Here is a 16,434-nt window from a genome sequence, read left to right as displayed (position 1 = left end):
CACATGTATGTATGAATTAAAAATATATATATTAATCGTGGAGCCCTACTGTTGATTAGATATTAATTACGTGACACTGGTTACCTGTTTAAAAATGAATAATTAGATATGCATTTCCAGAAAATTAAATGTGTGATTTCTCAGCAACAATCGATGATGCTGTAGTTTTATATGATGAAATGTAAACCCCATTACTAACTCTAAAGCAGATAAAGATATTTGCACTGTACAGTACAGTATAATAAGCATGCATGTACAGTATAAATACACCATTGTTATTCTTAAGATTTATCTATTTTTATTATTACTGTAATCCTTCATTTCAACCATTAGTTATCAGAGATTTATCTTAACTCATCATCCAATCATCCGTGAAATAAAACAAATGCTAAAAAAATAATAATTACAACTTAAAATTAAGTTTAAAAATGTGTTTAAATTTAAACATTAGTGATGTAATTAATAATGTTAATTAATTAATGGCACATTAAATTTCTTTTATGCTTCTTTATTTAATATAGTCATATTACATTCTCGATGCAAGAGACAGCCTCACCCCGGAACTGAAAGGGGTATTAGCCATGATGTAACTTTGTATATAGTGTGTATAAAAAAGAATGACCCCCTGCTGTATTTATTTGGTACAACATTTTACATCCAAGTGAAAGATATTACACCAACATGTCTGTAAACATGAAACTATTGAAAACAAAATCACTGATTTGGAAAAGGATTCCCCCCCCCCCCCCCCCCCCCTAAAATTGCTTTAGGTGAATAACAAAATGTGTTTATGTTAAAGGCACGGGGGGTTGTTGGAGGGGATGCGGGTTCTTTTTTATACCCATTATATTAGAAGTTAGATAACCTTGCTTACACACAGTAGCCCAGAAAAGAAATAACGAAGCATATACAGTAATCAATATAATCAATATCATTTTCATCATTATTTCTATCCTGGGAGCATAAAGTGTTTGTGAAGCATAGCCTCGGGACCTGTGACTATTGTTTGTTTTGTTAACCATGCAAATTCACCAATGTGCAAGGCATAAATCCAGCCGGAGCATATTTCAGTTGTCTTCAGGGAGCTTCCACACTTTATAAATTTCTAAGCAACACTACAGAAATCTGCATACACATGTATGTGTATGTGTGTAGGTCAAATCATTAACTTTATGAGTCAACGCATCTAGAAATATTCATAGTAGTTTAGCAGGTAGGTAGTAGGTTTTACTTTTTAAGAATTATTCTTTTAAGGTTTTGAAGTAGAGAAAGCTTGACATAATGAAGTAATGGATAATACCTCTGGAGAGTTTAATTTCCTTCTTTACGGGCTAAATGACTCAAAGACAAACAGATACATTTACTTTTCATTTGGTCTGGCGATCTATATCATAACTTTATTTATAAATATGACACTAATTATTACAATTATTCTGGACAAAACACTTCATGAACCTATGTATCTTCTAATATGCAATTTGTATGTAAATGGAATATGTGGTGCTTCTGCTTTTTATCCTAAGATTCTTGCTGACCTTTTATCTGATTATCAAATAATTTCATATAAAGGATGCATGTCACAAATATATATAATTTATGTTTATGCTTTTTGTGAATTTACATGTTTAACAATAATGGCATATGACAGATATGTAGCCATTTGTAAGCCTCTGGAATATCACTGTATTATTACACAACAGAAGGTGATGAAATTGCTGGTTTTTACTTGGCTCTTCACCTTACTGGAGACATCAGTTGGGACAGCACGACTACCCTTGTGTGGTAACAACATTGACAAGCTTTATTGTTTTAACTGGGGTGTTGTGAAGCTATCTTGCACAGACATCACCTTAAACAACTTATATGGATATGTTCTAATAGTTACTCATGTTTCCCAGTCTTTCGTCATTATTGTTTCATATGTTTACATCATCAGAGCATCTTTGCACTCAAGGATACAGTGGTTTAAGTTCATGCAGACATGCCTGCCCCATTTAATAGCCCTGGTTAACTTTACTATATCACTTTTGTTTGATGCTCTGTGTGCTCGCTATTGTCAAGGACAGCAAGCTCTGAGCAACATCTTAGGAATGATGTTTCTTGTTGTGCCACCCCTTCTAAATCCTATAATATATGGAATGAAGCAAACCCAAATACGCCATGCATTAGTAAAAATGTACAGAGGCATATTAAAATGTTGGCAACAGCACTAATATTAATCACAAGTAATTTTGCTTACAGAAAGTAGAAAGTATTTGGTAATACATATGTGTGCACAATCAGTCATCAGTTTATTTGTATGTATGTTTTAATCTTAACCATTGAAAACAGATATTAGTGAGTATTGTGTTTTATATTTACTTTGTTTACACACACATGCACCATTCAGCCATAAAATTAAAAACACTGACAGGTAAAGTTCATAACATCGATTATCTCATAACAATGGGATCCATAAATGATTGGGCTATATTAGGCAGCCCGTAAACAGTCAGCTCTGATGTGAGAATAAAATGGGATAGAGCATCTGAACAACTTTAACAAGGGGATAATTGTAGTGGCTAGACAACTTTGTCATAGCATCTTCATAAGGTCTTGTGATGTGTTCCGGGTATGCAGTGTATAAAACATAACAAAAAAGCGGTCCAAGGAAAAACAACTTGTGAACTGGCAACAAAATCATAGGCACCCAACGCTCACTGATGCATGCAGTAAATGAAGACTTTCTGGCAAAATCCTATAGAAGAGCTAACTATAACACGAAGTGCTGACCAGTCAGAGTGCCCATTCTGACACCTGTACCCCACCAAAGCACTGGAGGTGTGTGCGCATAAGCATAGAGAAATAAAAAAAGGTGGCCTAGTCTTATTCACTTTTTTTCAGCATGTGGTCAGTCAGGTGCATGCGCATTTCCTGAGGTAAAATTCACCAGGATGCACTTTGGGAAAAATTAGGCCAGTAGTCAGTGTAATGCTCTGGGCAACATTCTGCTGAGTAACCTTGGGTCCTGACATTTGTATGGATGTTAAACTTGAACTGTACCATCCCCTCATGGCAACAATTTTACTTAATCTCAGTGGGCTTGTTTAGCAAACTAATGCACCGTCTATCTACAAAATATAAATCAGAAATGAACATGAAAAACACTCCAAGGTACTAGCTTGGCCTGCCAGATACCATACCAAAGTCCATGCCTCAATGGTTTAGTGCTGTTCAAGTGGCAAATCTAAGGAATATTGGCAGGTGGTTTAAACGTTAGGGGTGAGGATTTAAATTTTACACATGGAGTTATGAACATGATTGTAATTTGCCTTACGTAGATATGTTTTCGAAAGGTTGTGTCACATAGTTAAAAATATACTCTGACTACAGTATAATTTGTACATGTTCTTTAATTTAACCAAAATTTTAACTGGCAACTTAAAAAAAATACAATATATTAAATATTTTTGGAGATTCACAACAAATAAGTATTTTATCTTTAATCATCCGTAAAATATTACATAATACCGTAAGTATTATTTCTTGGTGATTTATCTTATTTAAAAATATTCTGTTCTTTGCTTAACTTTACAAAGGCAACATAATGTGCTTTCTGCCCATCTGAAAAATACACAAAATAAATACTCAGCCTATCATCTGTAGTGCGATCTGAACACTAGACAAGAAAGTTCAGAACACTGAAAGCAGCAAGAGTCTTCATCAGAGTCAACAAACATTTTCAGAATACCATATTAACTGGCTACCATTGTTAATAATGAACAAATTTAAAATTAATTCAATTATCTGCCACAAACAAAACATCCAGGATTTTGGGGCCTTCCCTCATCTACATTGTTTATGAATTAATAATGATCCTATATTTAATCAACTTAATACTACGAAATATTCCCTGGCCTAGCCCTATCACCAAATGAATTTGGGATAATTTGGGGTTTATCACATTCTAGTCCTTAGCATGCCAAACCCTTGGTACACACAGTGATATGCAGTGTCTAATTGAATTAAATATGCTTCAATAAATAATGTTTAAAATGAAAACTTACACACAACCTGTTAAGTAATAGATAAAAATCTGTTTAACTAAAAAACTGTTTAACTATTACTGACAAACAAATCATTATTCCACAACTGATTAATGTATTTGATATCATTAAAAAAATCTGTGTGTAAAGCAGCAGAGCATAATAGCATCATTTTATAATGTCCCATGTTCCATGCTGGACAGTTATGGCATAATGTGCTCATGTGCAAAAGCTTTTTAATTTCAGTGATAGAAACACTAGATTGTGAATAAGAAATAGGTCACATCATCACAACCACAAAAACACAATGTAACATGAAAGATGATAATTTATATTATTAAAAATATATAATAGATAAGGCCCTATGGTTTATTGAAAAATGAAATTTCAACATAACTTAATGACACTTTAGCAGTCCGAATACATAAATCATAATGGTAAAAAAAGAAAAAAAGGTATCACTGTTCACACCAATGTTTAACATCTTAAGACCTTTGCAGGAATAAAATAATTAAAGCTGTACATCATTTTATTATAAGAGATAACATTCCAGGCATTGAAATTATATTAAAACTAAACAAACCCGCAAAGACTCCTTGCTAATTGATTTTGGTTAGACAGCTATACTGATCTGTAGATTAGATTGTTTTTTTCAGGCTCCAGATACTCCTCCAGCAAAGCAGATATCACCTTTGCTAATTCGTCTTCAAGGCTTAAAATATCTCTGTAGGAATAACAGGAAATATTAGTTTGGTATTAGTTAGTTGATCTTTTATCTTCAGTACTCTTTTAGACTGCAATAAAATTTATGATACTGCACATACTGTGTTTATATGTACAATCTAAATAAATTCTAAGCTATTTTAAATTCTTTTTTTAAAATGAAATAAAATAAAGTTCTGTACACAGCCTAAGAGGACCCTTGAAGACATGTACCTTTTTCCAGGTGGTGCACAGAACTCTGCGTAGTACTTGATTTTGGGCTCTGTCCCACTAGTCCTAAGGGTGGCAACAATACCATTCTGAAATGTGAACGTGACCATTTGACTGCTTTTGGAGAGTGGTAGGACCTAAACAAAGGTACACAAACGCCTCTATTATTATTATTATTTTCTGAGCAGTAACACATTTTTGGTATCTAGCACAGGGGCTCTCATCATCAGGCTACGAAACAGGATGCTCTTGACAGCTTTGCTGTTTTTAAATCCCCCACATACCGTCAGTGGATCAGTTTATACTCAAGTGCTTCAACACATGGAATATGTGAAACAACTGTCTGATAACAAATACTATACTATTGTGATGATGCAAAATACATGAATCGACAGCCATATTAACTTGCTGTCAAAAGTCTGTGAATAATTCCAAGTCTCTTTGAAAGACATCATTTGCAACATGCAAAGTATTTTCTAAAGCAATGGGACAACATCTGCCAAATGCTTTAACACAACCAACTTTATTTGCTACTTAGTAACAACGAACCTTAAATAAATTAAACACAATGGCATTAAGTCGACCCTTACTCAATCACCTAAAGCAGAAGCCTTCAAAAGGCTCAAGCCTTTCTCTGCAGCGAGTAAAAAAAAAAAAACTGAAACCATCATCATAAAAATAATAAATAAGACTGCATACATTGTGGATAAGAGAGATAGACTGTGTCTTAAAAATGCAGAAACTGTTATATTTATTTATAAAGAATGCCTGCCATTGCTGTTTATTAATGAGTAGCCATGATTGGCTTGCCAAATACACACCTGTTCACACCGATCATTTATACACCTGTGATCAGAGGTTAAAAGCCGATTCTGATTTCTTTGATAAGGCCCCAAAAACCCTGATCGGAGCATCCCTACCCCTTAATTATTTAATCAGCAACAAATGTGCAGACCTCTTTAAAAGCAGGAGTTGTGGTAGTTTGCTAATCTTGAGCATTCAGGTGTGTTCACAGAATGCCAAGAGACAAAGACATAAGCAATGGTCTTGGAGAAGCAACTGGTTCTACACATTCATTTGAAAGTGTTAAAAACAGTATCATACATTATAACGACTGATAGATAATACATACACATTTTTTGTTAAGTTGGCTGCTGTCATATCCTGTAGTTACATCTCTGATGTGTAAAATGGTATATCCCCCACACATCTTTGGATAAACACCTTCGCCTTCAAAATTGCGTAGACGAGAAAATATTCTCTTGACGATCGGGGGGTCATTACAGATAACATAAGACGTTCTTGAAATGTGGTAACCATAACTGGAGCAACAAATGAAAACACAAACAACATAACTTTTGCATGTAAATACAAATGAGCAGCTTGATATATTATCAACATATCACCAAATTAGCAAAAAACAGTACCTCACAAAATGTCAGCCTTCAGAGAGTAGAGAATTAATTACTATATTTATGGTCATGCATTAGTATATAGTGACTGATTAAACAATGCTGATAAAAGATGGTAGACTGCATTTTATTTATTCTGGGTTAATTTCTATGTCTTAAAAGGAGTTATTAGAATGTATTAACTCAAATACAGAGTGATTTAAAAAAGCAAGACTCACAGTTCATAGATGTTTTGCAGTTGCTCATTAAGTGTTAAATCTTTTGTATGCAAATACACTGCCATCTCAGCAACAACTACAGCTGCACTAACTCCATCCTTGTCAAAGACCATTCTCCCACACAGAAAGCCTGATGCCAAACACAAGCACAGATTAAACGGGCAACAGTACATTCACCTTAGCTAAAGACAGTCAACTATTTTTAAATTTCATGCAACTATACATTTGCTGTATTAAGTGAATTAGAGAATTTCATTTCTTTTAATAAAAGTAATTTAATTTAGGAATAAAAAGTAATACACAGGTAAGAAAATGTAATTTATTTCTGATTTTATTTACTATATTAGATTTACAGTGGGATAAAATATCACCTCAATATCATCTCACAATATTTACCTATTATTGTTTCTCAGTGGACCACTAGATGTCAGCATGAAACTACTAATATTCTCAACCTAGGAATACATTTTTGCCGGTAATTATAAAATCACAAGGCCTGTTAAAAAATAAAAGTGAGTTTTTTTTTTTTTTTTTTTAGGAAAGCTATTATAGTGTCTCCACAGCAGCTCTTGTCATGTTCCAGCACACAAACAAACATGAACGCCTGGGTAATAAATTATAGTTGTTTAATGCTGACATCTAGTGGTGCAACTAAGTAGTTAATTCTACATGTTCTGTCAAAGCAGAGACTTTACCATACAAGTATAATTATAACTATAAGTATAAGAGATACTGCAGATGTATCAACATGTGCACATTTATGCCAGTGGACATTGCATATGTCAGTACTCAAAAAAGGAATGACCAAAGTGACCTCAGGATATCTTAAGTAGGTAGATATTAGTTATATATGTGGCAAAAAAATAAATAAATAATAATAATACTATTATATAGTATGGCTGAAAAAATTGGTCAGCATAAAAATAAATAATCCTAAAATTATACACTGCCTGGCCAAAACAAACAAACAGACACAAGAACTCAGGATTGGCACTAAACCATAAGAAAAACACTTATTGAGACTAATCAGTCTTTTTGCTAGAAGCATAAAGATGGGACTTTGGAGCAATGGAAATGCTCATGTAGTCTGAAGACAGATTTGACCCTATCCAAGGTTGATGGGTGCATCAGGGTAAGAAGGGAAGTGCAGGAAGTGTTGCACCCATCAGATGGGCAGGTCTAGACTCAGCAATGTTATGTGGTAATAAAATAAGATATACCTTTATTTATCCCACAATGGGGATATTTCTCATGAAGTCAGCTGACGACCTGAATTTACAGAATAACCAGGTTATCACATCAATTGAATTTTCTTTCCTGATGGCACAGGCATATTTCGAAACTCTAATTGTAAAAGAGTGATTCTGGGAACATGAGGAATCATTTTCATACAAGAACTGGCCACCACATTGTGTGCTAAAGGTGACTGAATGAAATCCTAAGAGTGTTTGACATTTTTTTGGCCAGTTAATGTATAATAAAATAGCAGGCAGCATTTAGTTTTAAAAAAAGTTTTATGCCCAGTAATAATTAATAATATTTAAGAAAAATACACAAATAATTAAAAGATCAGCATGGTAAATATTTAAACGATTTTACATTTCATCATTTAGATCATCTTGTGCAATTAAATGTCTCAAAAATTGTCTGAGTAACTGATATCAGAACCAACTAAATTGCAGATGTAATATAGAACTGCAGGTATTAATGGTAACTAACACATTAAAAGGCAATTGTATGCTCACAGGAAAAACACATCTGATTTTGCAAACTTAAAATGTAAATAGAGTTTGTTCATGTTCAATATATGTAAAAGAATCAAAAAGTTTAACTTATATTCTTCTAAAATTAAGCTGAGAAAGCAGAATATTGTTACAATTAATAATAGTAAATTAATTATATCATTGACAGAAATATTGTATGCTTCAGGCTACATGGGTATTCATTTAAAATGTAAAAGGTCTACTTACCAATGGACTCCTCAAACGAAAAAATGACTTCCTTTCCCGATTTTGCTAACTTATCAATTCGATTTCCGATCCATTTGAAGCCTGGTAGTGTTTCCTGAGATGGTGAAACGTCAAACAGGACAAATGGAACAGGACACAGGCAGCCTTTCAATTGACAAAAGTGGAAATTTTACAAATATGAATAAAATCAAGTATTTCTAATTGTTTTAAAATAAATGCATTGCAACAAAAGATTTTATTTCTCTTACAGCTCGTTACCTTATTATAACTTTACCAAGGGAACTGGAACTGGACTGTTGGAACTGACTGTACAATGGTAATTGTAGTTACATAACTGCAGATAATTTGTTTGCCTAACACTAACACAGAAGTAAACAGTGATATGCCGAATAATACAATAAAGCAGATGAGATTTTGAGTAAAGCTCCAAGCATGACTTTGCAGAAGAAATTTATATCAAATATACATACATCAAAGGTAAGACGTCTCAGCTGTAGAAGACACCTATGATACAGATTAAAAAAAAAAAAAAAAAAAAAAAAGTGAGGGATTCTCACTGACGAGTCCCCTTTAAGATTTTTACTGACCTCAAAATTGAAGCCCTCAATCTGTGCCATGGTCTTGAGGATTTTGGAGGAAACTGCTGTAGCCAGCATATACACACTCTCAATTTCAGCTGGATGTGTGTGAGACTCCTTCCAGTTTAGCAGCATCCACCAGCCCAGCAAAGCAGCCAGCTCATTCCCAGTAAAAACCTTCCAGCCACATCTGGTAACAAATAAATTGTTGTTGTTATTATTATTATTATATCATTATAATGTCAATAATATGAAATGTTTGTTTCATGATTTAATAATTAGACATTTGCCATCTTCTCCACTGGTCTTAAAATTCCTTTAGTTATTTGGGAAGAAGAAGATAAGATTCAAAGTTTATGGAAATAGTTTAATTGAGTTTAAATTTGGACACAGAATGAGTTTATTCAATGCATAGATTTGTATTTCCTTATTTTTGTGATAATTAAACTTTAACTAGCATGACAATCAATAGTAAGTACATTTTATGCCCAAAAGTAGAAGCACGCATTTGTACAGATTGTCTTAGTATGATGAAGGATTCAATTTCCAGCAGCACAAAGAGTGTTTTATAAAAACATGGTTTGGCAAGGTTGAGTGGAAGAATTCAAGTCTGCATCAAGCCTTTACCTCAATCCTACTGGACACCTTTGAGAAAAACAGAATTCTGACTGGCAACTAGGCCTCCTGATCCTACATAAGTACCTGACCTTAGTAATGGTCTTGTCTTTAGGCTTTCCAAATTGATATCCTGAATGATTTTCTTGATTCATTTAGTTAATTTGAATGGATGTTTTAACACATGCATTCAAAGTCTCTTTTTAGATGTAAGTAAATTTTGCATTTAATTTAGAAATCAAGGTCCCCTGGAGTCTGGAGGAAGAGAGGAGAGGCAAAGAATCCAAATTGCTTCAGGTCTTCAGGTAAAAGTTGCACAGTCAGTGGTGGTTTGGGGAAACATATCATCTGCTGGTGTTGATCCAATGTGTTTTATCAGGTCCAAGGTCAGCACAGCTGTCTCCCAGGAAGATTTAGAGCACTTCATGCTTCCCTGCTGACCAGCTTTATGGAAATGCTAATTTCATTTTCCAGCAAGACCTGGCCCCTGCCCACAATGCCAAAACTACTAATAGTAGAACCATGGTATCACTGTGCTTGATTGGCCAGCAAACTCGCCTGACCTAAACCCCATAGAGAATCTATATGGTATTCTGAAGAGTATGATGCGAGACACCAGACGCAACAACGCAGAAAGGCTAAGGGCTGCTATCAGAGGAACCTGGGCTTCCATAACACCTCAGCAGTGCCACAGACTGATCACCTCCATGAGATGCCACATTGCTGCAGTAATTCAACCAAAGGGAGCCCCAATCAAGTATTGAGTGTTGTACATTTTCATGCTCTTAATTTTTTGATTTATTATTGATGATATTCTAATTAACTGATTATTAAATGCATAAAAAAAAACCTGACTTGTCACACTGCTCTGCAACAGCCAGGCGATCAGCATCAGGGTCTGTGGCCAGCACAATCCTGGCTCCTTCTTTCTCAGCAAGGCGAAGTGACAGCTCCTGCAAGGATCAAATAAGACTGTGAATTATTTCAAAAGGGCATTGTGCTATCTATATAAAGTAAATAAAAGAAAGGTTTTGTCTGTACGTTGGTCAGAAATCACTTTTTCAATTATATCTTTACGTTTCATACATTGGAGGACCCGAAACCAGTCTCAAATTTTTGGTCTGTATGTCTGTCTGTATGTCTATCCAGCCAAATTTTGTCACAACATTAAGCAAAATTGGCTGGACAGAATTTAATTCACCTTGGCAGTACTTTCCTGATGTTAAACTGACAATATAAATTAAATCAAAATGTTGAATAGAGGTGACATTATGAGGAGTTATGTGCTTAAATTAGAAACGCGCAAGTTTTGACAGAGTGCTGCGCATGCATCAAACTGTGGGTGCATCTTAAATCAACCACTGAGTTTTTTGAAACTTTTGCAGTACTTACTGTACATATCTGCCTGAAGTTTAACCTGCACTATAAGTGAAATCAAAATGTTGAGTTAAAGCGATGTTATGAACAGTTATGTGCCGGATTAAAAAAATCTACTATAAAAAAAAAATCTTTTAATAAGCTACTTGATTAATATAAACAAATATTACACAGATATTAAACAAATAATCAGAAAATCGAATAAATTGCATATTTTTACTGACGAGTTAATATTTTCACCACTAAAATAACACCGCTAACATAATATGAATTGTAATTAGCTGGAGTTGTTTTAAGACAAAAAGACATCTTCATCCAATCTACTTTTTCGGTTTCTCATCTGTGATTCATTCTCCGATTACTGAATAGGGAGTGTTTTTGGCTGACAACAAAAGATGTACAACTTAGTGTAAATAAGGTGCAAGATATTTATCCTGGCAGCACAGTGGCTTAGTGGTTGGCACTGTCACCTTGCACCTCCAAGGTCCGAAATTCGATTCCCACCTCTGTGTGCATGGAGTTTGCATGTTTTTTCCATGCTTGGTGGGTTTCCTCCAGGTATTCTGATTTCCTCCCACAGTCCAAAGACATGCAGATTAAGCTAATTGGTGTTCCCAAATTGCCAGTAATGTGTGAATGTGTGTGTATGTGTTTGCCCCGTAATGGATTGGCACCCTATCCAGGGTGTACCTGTCTCGTGCCCTAAGTCTCCTGGGATAGGCTCCAGGCCCCCGTGACCCTGTATACAGGATAAAGCGGTACAGGTGATGAGAGAGAGAGAGAGAGAGAGAAAGAGAGAGATATTAACCTTATAAAATTTTATTTCCTTGTATTAAAAAGTTAGGCAGAGAGTTCTGCTGTACAGAAAGCCAGGTAAAGGTGTACGTGGGTTCCCACCTAAACAATAATAAGATATCACAAATAACATTAAAGCTAATCAGCTGATTAAAGCTGATGCAATAAATATAAAATTTGGTAATGCTAAACAGAGTAGCCATATGGTTTTAGCCATAAAACATTGTAGTACACATTAAGAAATTCAGATTTTGCTATGCTTTTTATGTTTTATTATTTAAAAACATTAGAATATGTTAGTATAGCAAAAAATAGATACCAGGACAAAAAACAATATGTTAACAATGATTTTTCAGAATAATCACATGGGTTTTCTGATTTTCTGGTTGCAGATAGTATTGCGATTTTAGCAAATGCTTTTAGTACTGCCCGGCTCTTCTGTTTTTCTCTTATTGCTCGGTTTGTGGATATATATATATATTTAAGTAGATTTAATTGTCATTGACTTCTTGTGAACCACTACACTACCACTTTTTCTTAGTTTTACAGGCTGCATGGACTGGAGATTTTACAGATGTTAAAACCTATACTTGGAGCTGTACTGTATGTTGAAAATCCATGCTTCAAAACACATTTTATTTGCTGAAACACTAACATTTTGTTATTAACAGACTTGATAGTCCTAACTTTTATCCCATCTTGGTCTCATGTTCTCACCAAAACAGACTCTCCCTCTTCGGGGTTAGGGCAGCTGACAGTGGAAAAGTTTGGATCTGGACTCATCTGTTCTGGTACTGGGATTGGAGGTGGAAAGCCGAATGCCTGAAAAGCCTTCTGGACATAATCATGTCCAACTCCATGAAAGGATGAATGGACAAAGTTCAAAGGAGACTGTGTGTTGAGCTCTCTAGAATAAAAAAGTTAAATCTTAAAATAACCACATACTAGACAATAAATTCCTTTTTCATCACCGGTGTTATACAGTACCTGTGGAAGCAGAGACTACTCAGTTCCTCCATATACCAGCAGCAAATGTCTTTTAGTGGGTCAATCCTTAATGAGCTGCTCTCAACCAAGTCTTCATTCCAAGACTCAGCCCAAGGCTCTGCATTTTGTTCTATACAATGTAGGATCTCCTTATCATGTGGAGAAGAAATCTGAGCACCATTGTCCCAGTATACCTGTAAATAGAATAGAGTTTTTAAAAACATGTCAGACACTGGTATATACAGTGAAATGCACAAGTTTGGGCAGCCTTGTTAATCTTTAGGATTTTCCTGTATAAATCGTTAGTTGTTAAGATAAATATATCATATAGGAGACACACAGTGATATTTGAGAAGCGAAACAAAGTTTATAGGATTTACAGAAAGTGTGCAATATTTTTTTAACAAAATTAGGCAGGTGCATAAATTTGGGCACTGTCTCCATTTTATTGATTCCAAAACCTTAGAATTAAAATTATTAGAGGGAGTATTTAAGGGGGGCAATTGTAAGTTTCCCACCTCTTTGAATATTCTCTGGGGAGTAGCAACATGGGGGTCTCAAAACAACTCTCAAATGACGTGAAAAAGATTGTTTACCATCATGGTTTAGGGGAAAAATACAGAAAGCTGTCTCAGAGATTTCAGCTGTCTGTTTCCACAGTTAGACACATATTGAGGAAATGGAAGACTACAGGCACAGTTTAAGTTAAGGCTCCAAGTGGCAGACCAAGAAAAATCTCGGATAAACAGAAGTGACGACTGGTGAGAACAGTCAGAGTCAACCCACAGACCAGCACCAAGGACCTACAACATCATCTTGTTGCAGACGGAGTCACTGTGCATCGTTCAACTATTCGGCAAACTTTACACAAGGAGATGCTGTATGCAAGAGTGATGCAGAGGAAGCCTTGCTAAAAGCACATTTGGACAAGCCAGCTTCATTTTGAAATAAGGTGCTGTGAACTGATGAAACTAAAATTTAGTTATTTGGGCATAACAAAGGGCGTTTTGCATGGAGAAAAAAAAAAGAACACAGCGTTCCAATAAAAACACCTGCTACCTACAGTAAAATATGGTGGTGATAACATCATGCTGTGGGGCTGTGTGGCCAGTGCAGGGACAGGGAATCTTGTCAAAGTTGAGGGACGCATGGATTCCACTCAATATCAGCAGATTCTGGAGACCAATGTAAAGGGATCAGTGACAAAGCTAGAGCTGCGCCGGGGCTGGATCTTTCACCAAGACAACGACCCTAAACACTGCTCAAAATCTACTAGGGCATTCATGCAGAGGAATAACTACAATGTTCTGGAATAGCTATCCCAGTCCCCAGACCTGAATATAATTGAAAATCTTTGGTGTGAGTAAGAGAGAGCTGTCCATGCTCGGAAGCCATCAAACCTAAATGAACTAGTGATGTTTTGTAAAGAGAAATGGCCCAAAATACCTTTAACCAAAATCCAGACTCTAATTTGAAACTATAAGGAAGCATTTAGAGGCTGTTATTTTTGCAAAAGGAGGATGTACTAATCTTTCGAGTTTATTTCTTTTTTGTGGTGCCCAAATTTATGCACCTGCCTAATTTTGTTTAAACAATTATTGCACACTTTCTGTAAATCCTATAAACCTTGTTTAACTTCTCAAATATCACTGTGTGTGTCTCCTACACAATATATTTAACTGAAATTTTTTTATTGTAACTAACGATATGTACAGGAAAATCATGAAGATTAAAAAGGCTGCCCAAACTTATGCATACCACTGTATTTATAACATAAATATGTACAAGGAACTGCAATTTCCTACTTTATGTGAAAGTGTATAAAAAGTTTGAGTAGGTCACTGATATTTACTGAGTAAAAACCACTGTTTACCTTGTATCCATTATCCTCTTTTCTGTTGTGAGAGGCAGTGATCATTACACCTGCAGCAGTTCTGTATTTCTTTACAGCATAGGGCTATAGAGGTTACATCAAATAAGTAAATCAGAACAGGTAAACTATGCACATTATGTACTGGAGACAATACTTTTTATTACCACAGATACTTACCACAAATGGTGTAGGCACATATGTTGAAAATAAATAAACTGGAACATCCTTACTTAGCATGACCGCTGCAGTTAAACGTGCAAGCCTACAAACAAAAAGGCATTAAAATAAGAAAACTTAGGCAGACAAAATTAAGAAAACTACCAACTACCTACAAAAAGGCATTAAAATAAGAAAACTAAGGCAGACAAAATTAAGAAAACTACCATGTTGTAAATTGTGCAAAGTGCATTTCATGATAACATCACATATTATCCATCTGCATTCAAATGATCCCCAAATTACCCGTCACTTTCATGGAACCTTTGTTTATTGGCAGTCTTAACTAGGCCGGTGCAATTTAATCGATTAAAGTGATTTAATCAATCTTTTTTTAGTTAATTCATTTATTAAATTTTCAATTTAGAATCAATGTGCATTTTTTAATTATTTAGATAAATTTATGAACATTAAATTAAGTCCTTAAAAATATACCACAGCGTTTTGCAGAAAACAAAAACAACCTGCATCTTCCACAAATTCCTTGATTTTGCTAAAATATCACTTTTTCTTGTTTTGAGTTTATGAGTAGTTGGTGCATTACCGTCACCACCTGTGTGTGAAAGAGAAGATGGACAGGACAAAAAGATTATCCACAAACACTATTTATCATCAACAGACTGTGATTTGTTTGTTTATTTAAGCAGTTATGCTCATTAAATACATGTACTTCCATGACTAGCAAAACTAGCTAACTGCAACTAGCAGAGATGGCAACTGACTGTTAGTGTAATTAACTGGGGTAAAAGTAGTTTTAAATTCTTACTGTTACTATGTGGCAAAAAAGTGACGATAAAAAACATCAAGGTAGTGGACAGTCCTAAAAATCTTGTTTCTCTTTATTTTTCACTTATTCCGCTAATATCAGCTATGTTGACTCCTGGGTTTTTGGGTTAAATCTCAAATAGTGTTACATGAAAAGCTAGTGCTCTAGAGTGTACAATCTCTGGCTCCACACACCAAGTAGGGTCGTTGATCGAGGCGAAAGCAATTTGTGATTTAACCTTGTGTTAGAAACTGGTTTGCCTTGTAGCCATAAATACTGCAAAAGGCAAAGATGTTTTAGAGGTGCTCTAACCAACTCAGAAGCAATTTTTTTGCAGACAAAATGTTTTTTTTTATATGATATACCATAATTGGATGTATTTTTTCGCTAAAAGTGCTTCTGTGACTGGTTTTGAATGTGGGCTTGGCAGGCACTTTCCTCAATACCGACCTGCTTTTACCCATGCTGCAACTGACAGCTAGCGTAATTGATTGTTTCAGAACACCTGTGATGCAGTGTGATACAGTGCATATAATTAAACGTCCCAATGTTATTATTGTATTATCATCACTCATGGAATGGCTCTCATCCAATGAGAATGCTTGGGGAGAACTAACTTTTGTATAATGTTCATCAAACACTTTTAAGACTTTAGTTTTTTCAGTTTTT

The 16,434-nt window shown here is 35.0% G+C and overlaps 2 protein-coding genes across 2 annotated transcripts in view; one reads left to right on the top strand and one right to left on the bottom strand.

Moving 5' to 3' along the window:
• The first annotated feature begins 1,289 nt into the window (after positions 1-1,289).
• Positions 1,290-2,355, top strand: LOC128533013 (olfactory receptor-like protein DTMT). Its single transcript, XM_053507190.1, has one exon. The coding sequence runs from the start codon at positions 1,290-1,292 to the stop codon at positions 2,211-2,213; it is 924 nt and encodes a 307-aa protein (XP_053363165.1). The 3' UTR covers positions 2,214-2,355.
• Positions 2,356-2,359: 4 nt separating this feature from the next.
• Positions 2,360-16,434, bottom strand: part of pgm2l1 (phosphoglucomutase 2-like 1) — a 30,867-nt gene continuing 16,792 nt past the window's right edge. The window contains exons 5-15 of the mRNA XM_053507189.1: positions 14,961-15,045; positions 14,784-14,867; positions 12,911-13,104; positions 12,641-12,830; positions 10,607-10,704; positions 9,146-9,326; positions 8,559-8,652; positions 6,589-6,718; positions 6,091-6,280; positions 4,962-5,095; positions 2,360-4,749 (exon numbers count right to left, since the gene is read on the bottom strand). Coding sequence (XP_053363164.1) covers positions 4,647-4,749; positions 4,962-5,095; positions 6,091-6,280; positions 6,589-6,718; positions 8,559-8,652; positions 9,146-9,326; positions 10,607-10,704; positions 12,641-12,830; positions 12,911-13,104; positions 14,784-14,867; positions 14,961-15,045 — 1,483 coding nt within the window. The 3' untranslated portion in view covers positions 2,360-4,646. The remainder of the gene's footprint in view (positions 4,750-4,961; positions 5,096-6,090; positions 6,281-6,588; positions 6,719-8,558; positions 8,653-9,145; positions 9,327-10,606; positions 10,705-12,640; positions 12,831-12,910; positions 13,105-14,783; positions 14,868-14,960; positions 15,046-16,434) is intronic.

This window comes from Clarias gariepinus, chromosome 11 (genome assembly GCF_024256425.1).
Source record: "Clarias gariepinus isolate MV-2021 ecotype Netherlands chromosome 11, CGAR_prim_01v2, whole genome shotgun sequence".
NCBI classification, from domain to species: domain Eukaryota; kingdom Metazoa; phylum Chordata; class Actinopteri; order Siluriformes; family Clariidae; genus Clarias; species Clarias gariepinus.
Note: the sequence above shows the minus strand (reverse complement) of the source record. Positions and strands in the feature narration are given on the sequence as shown.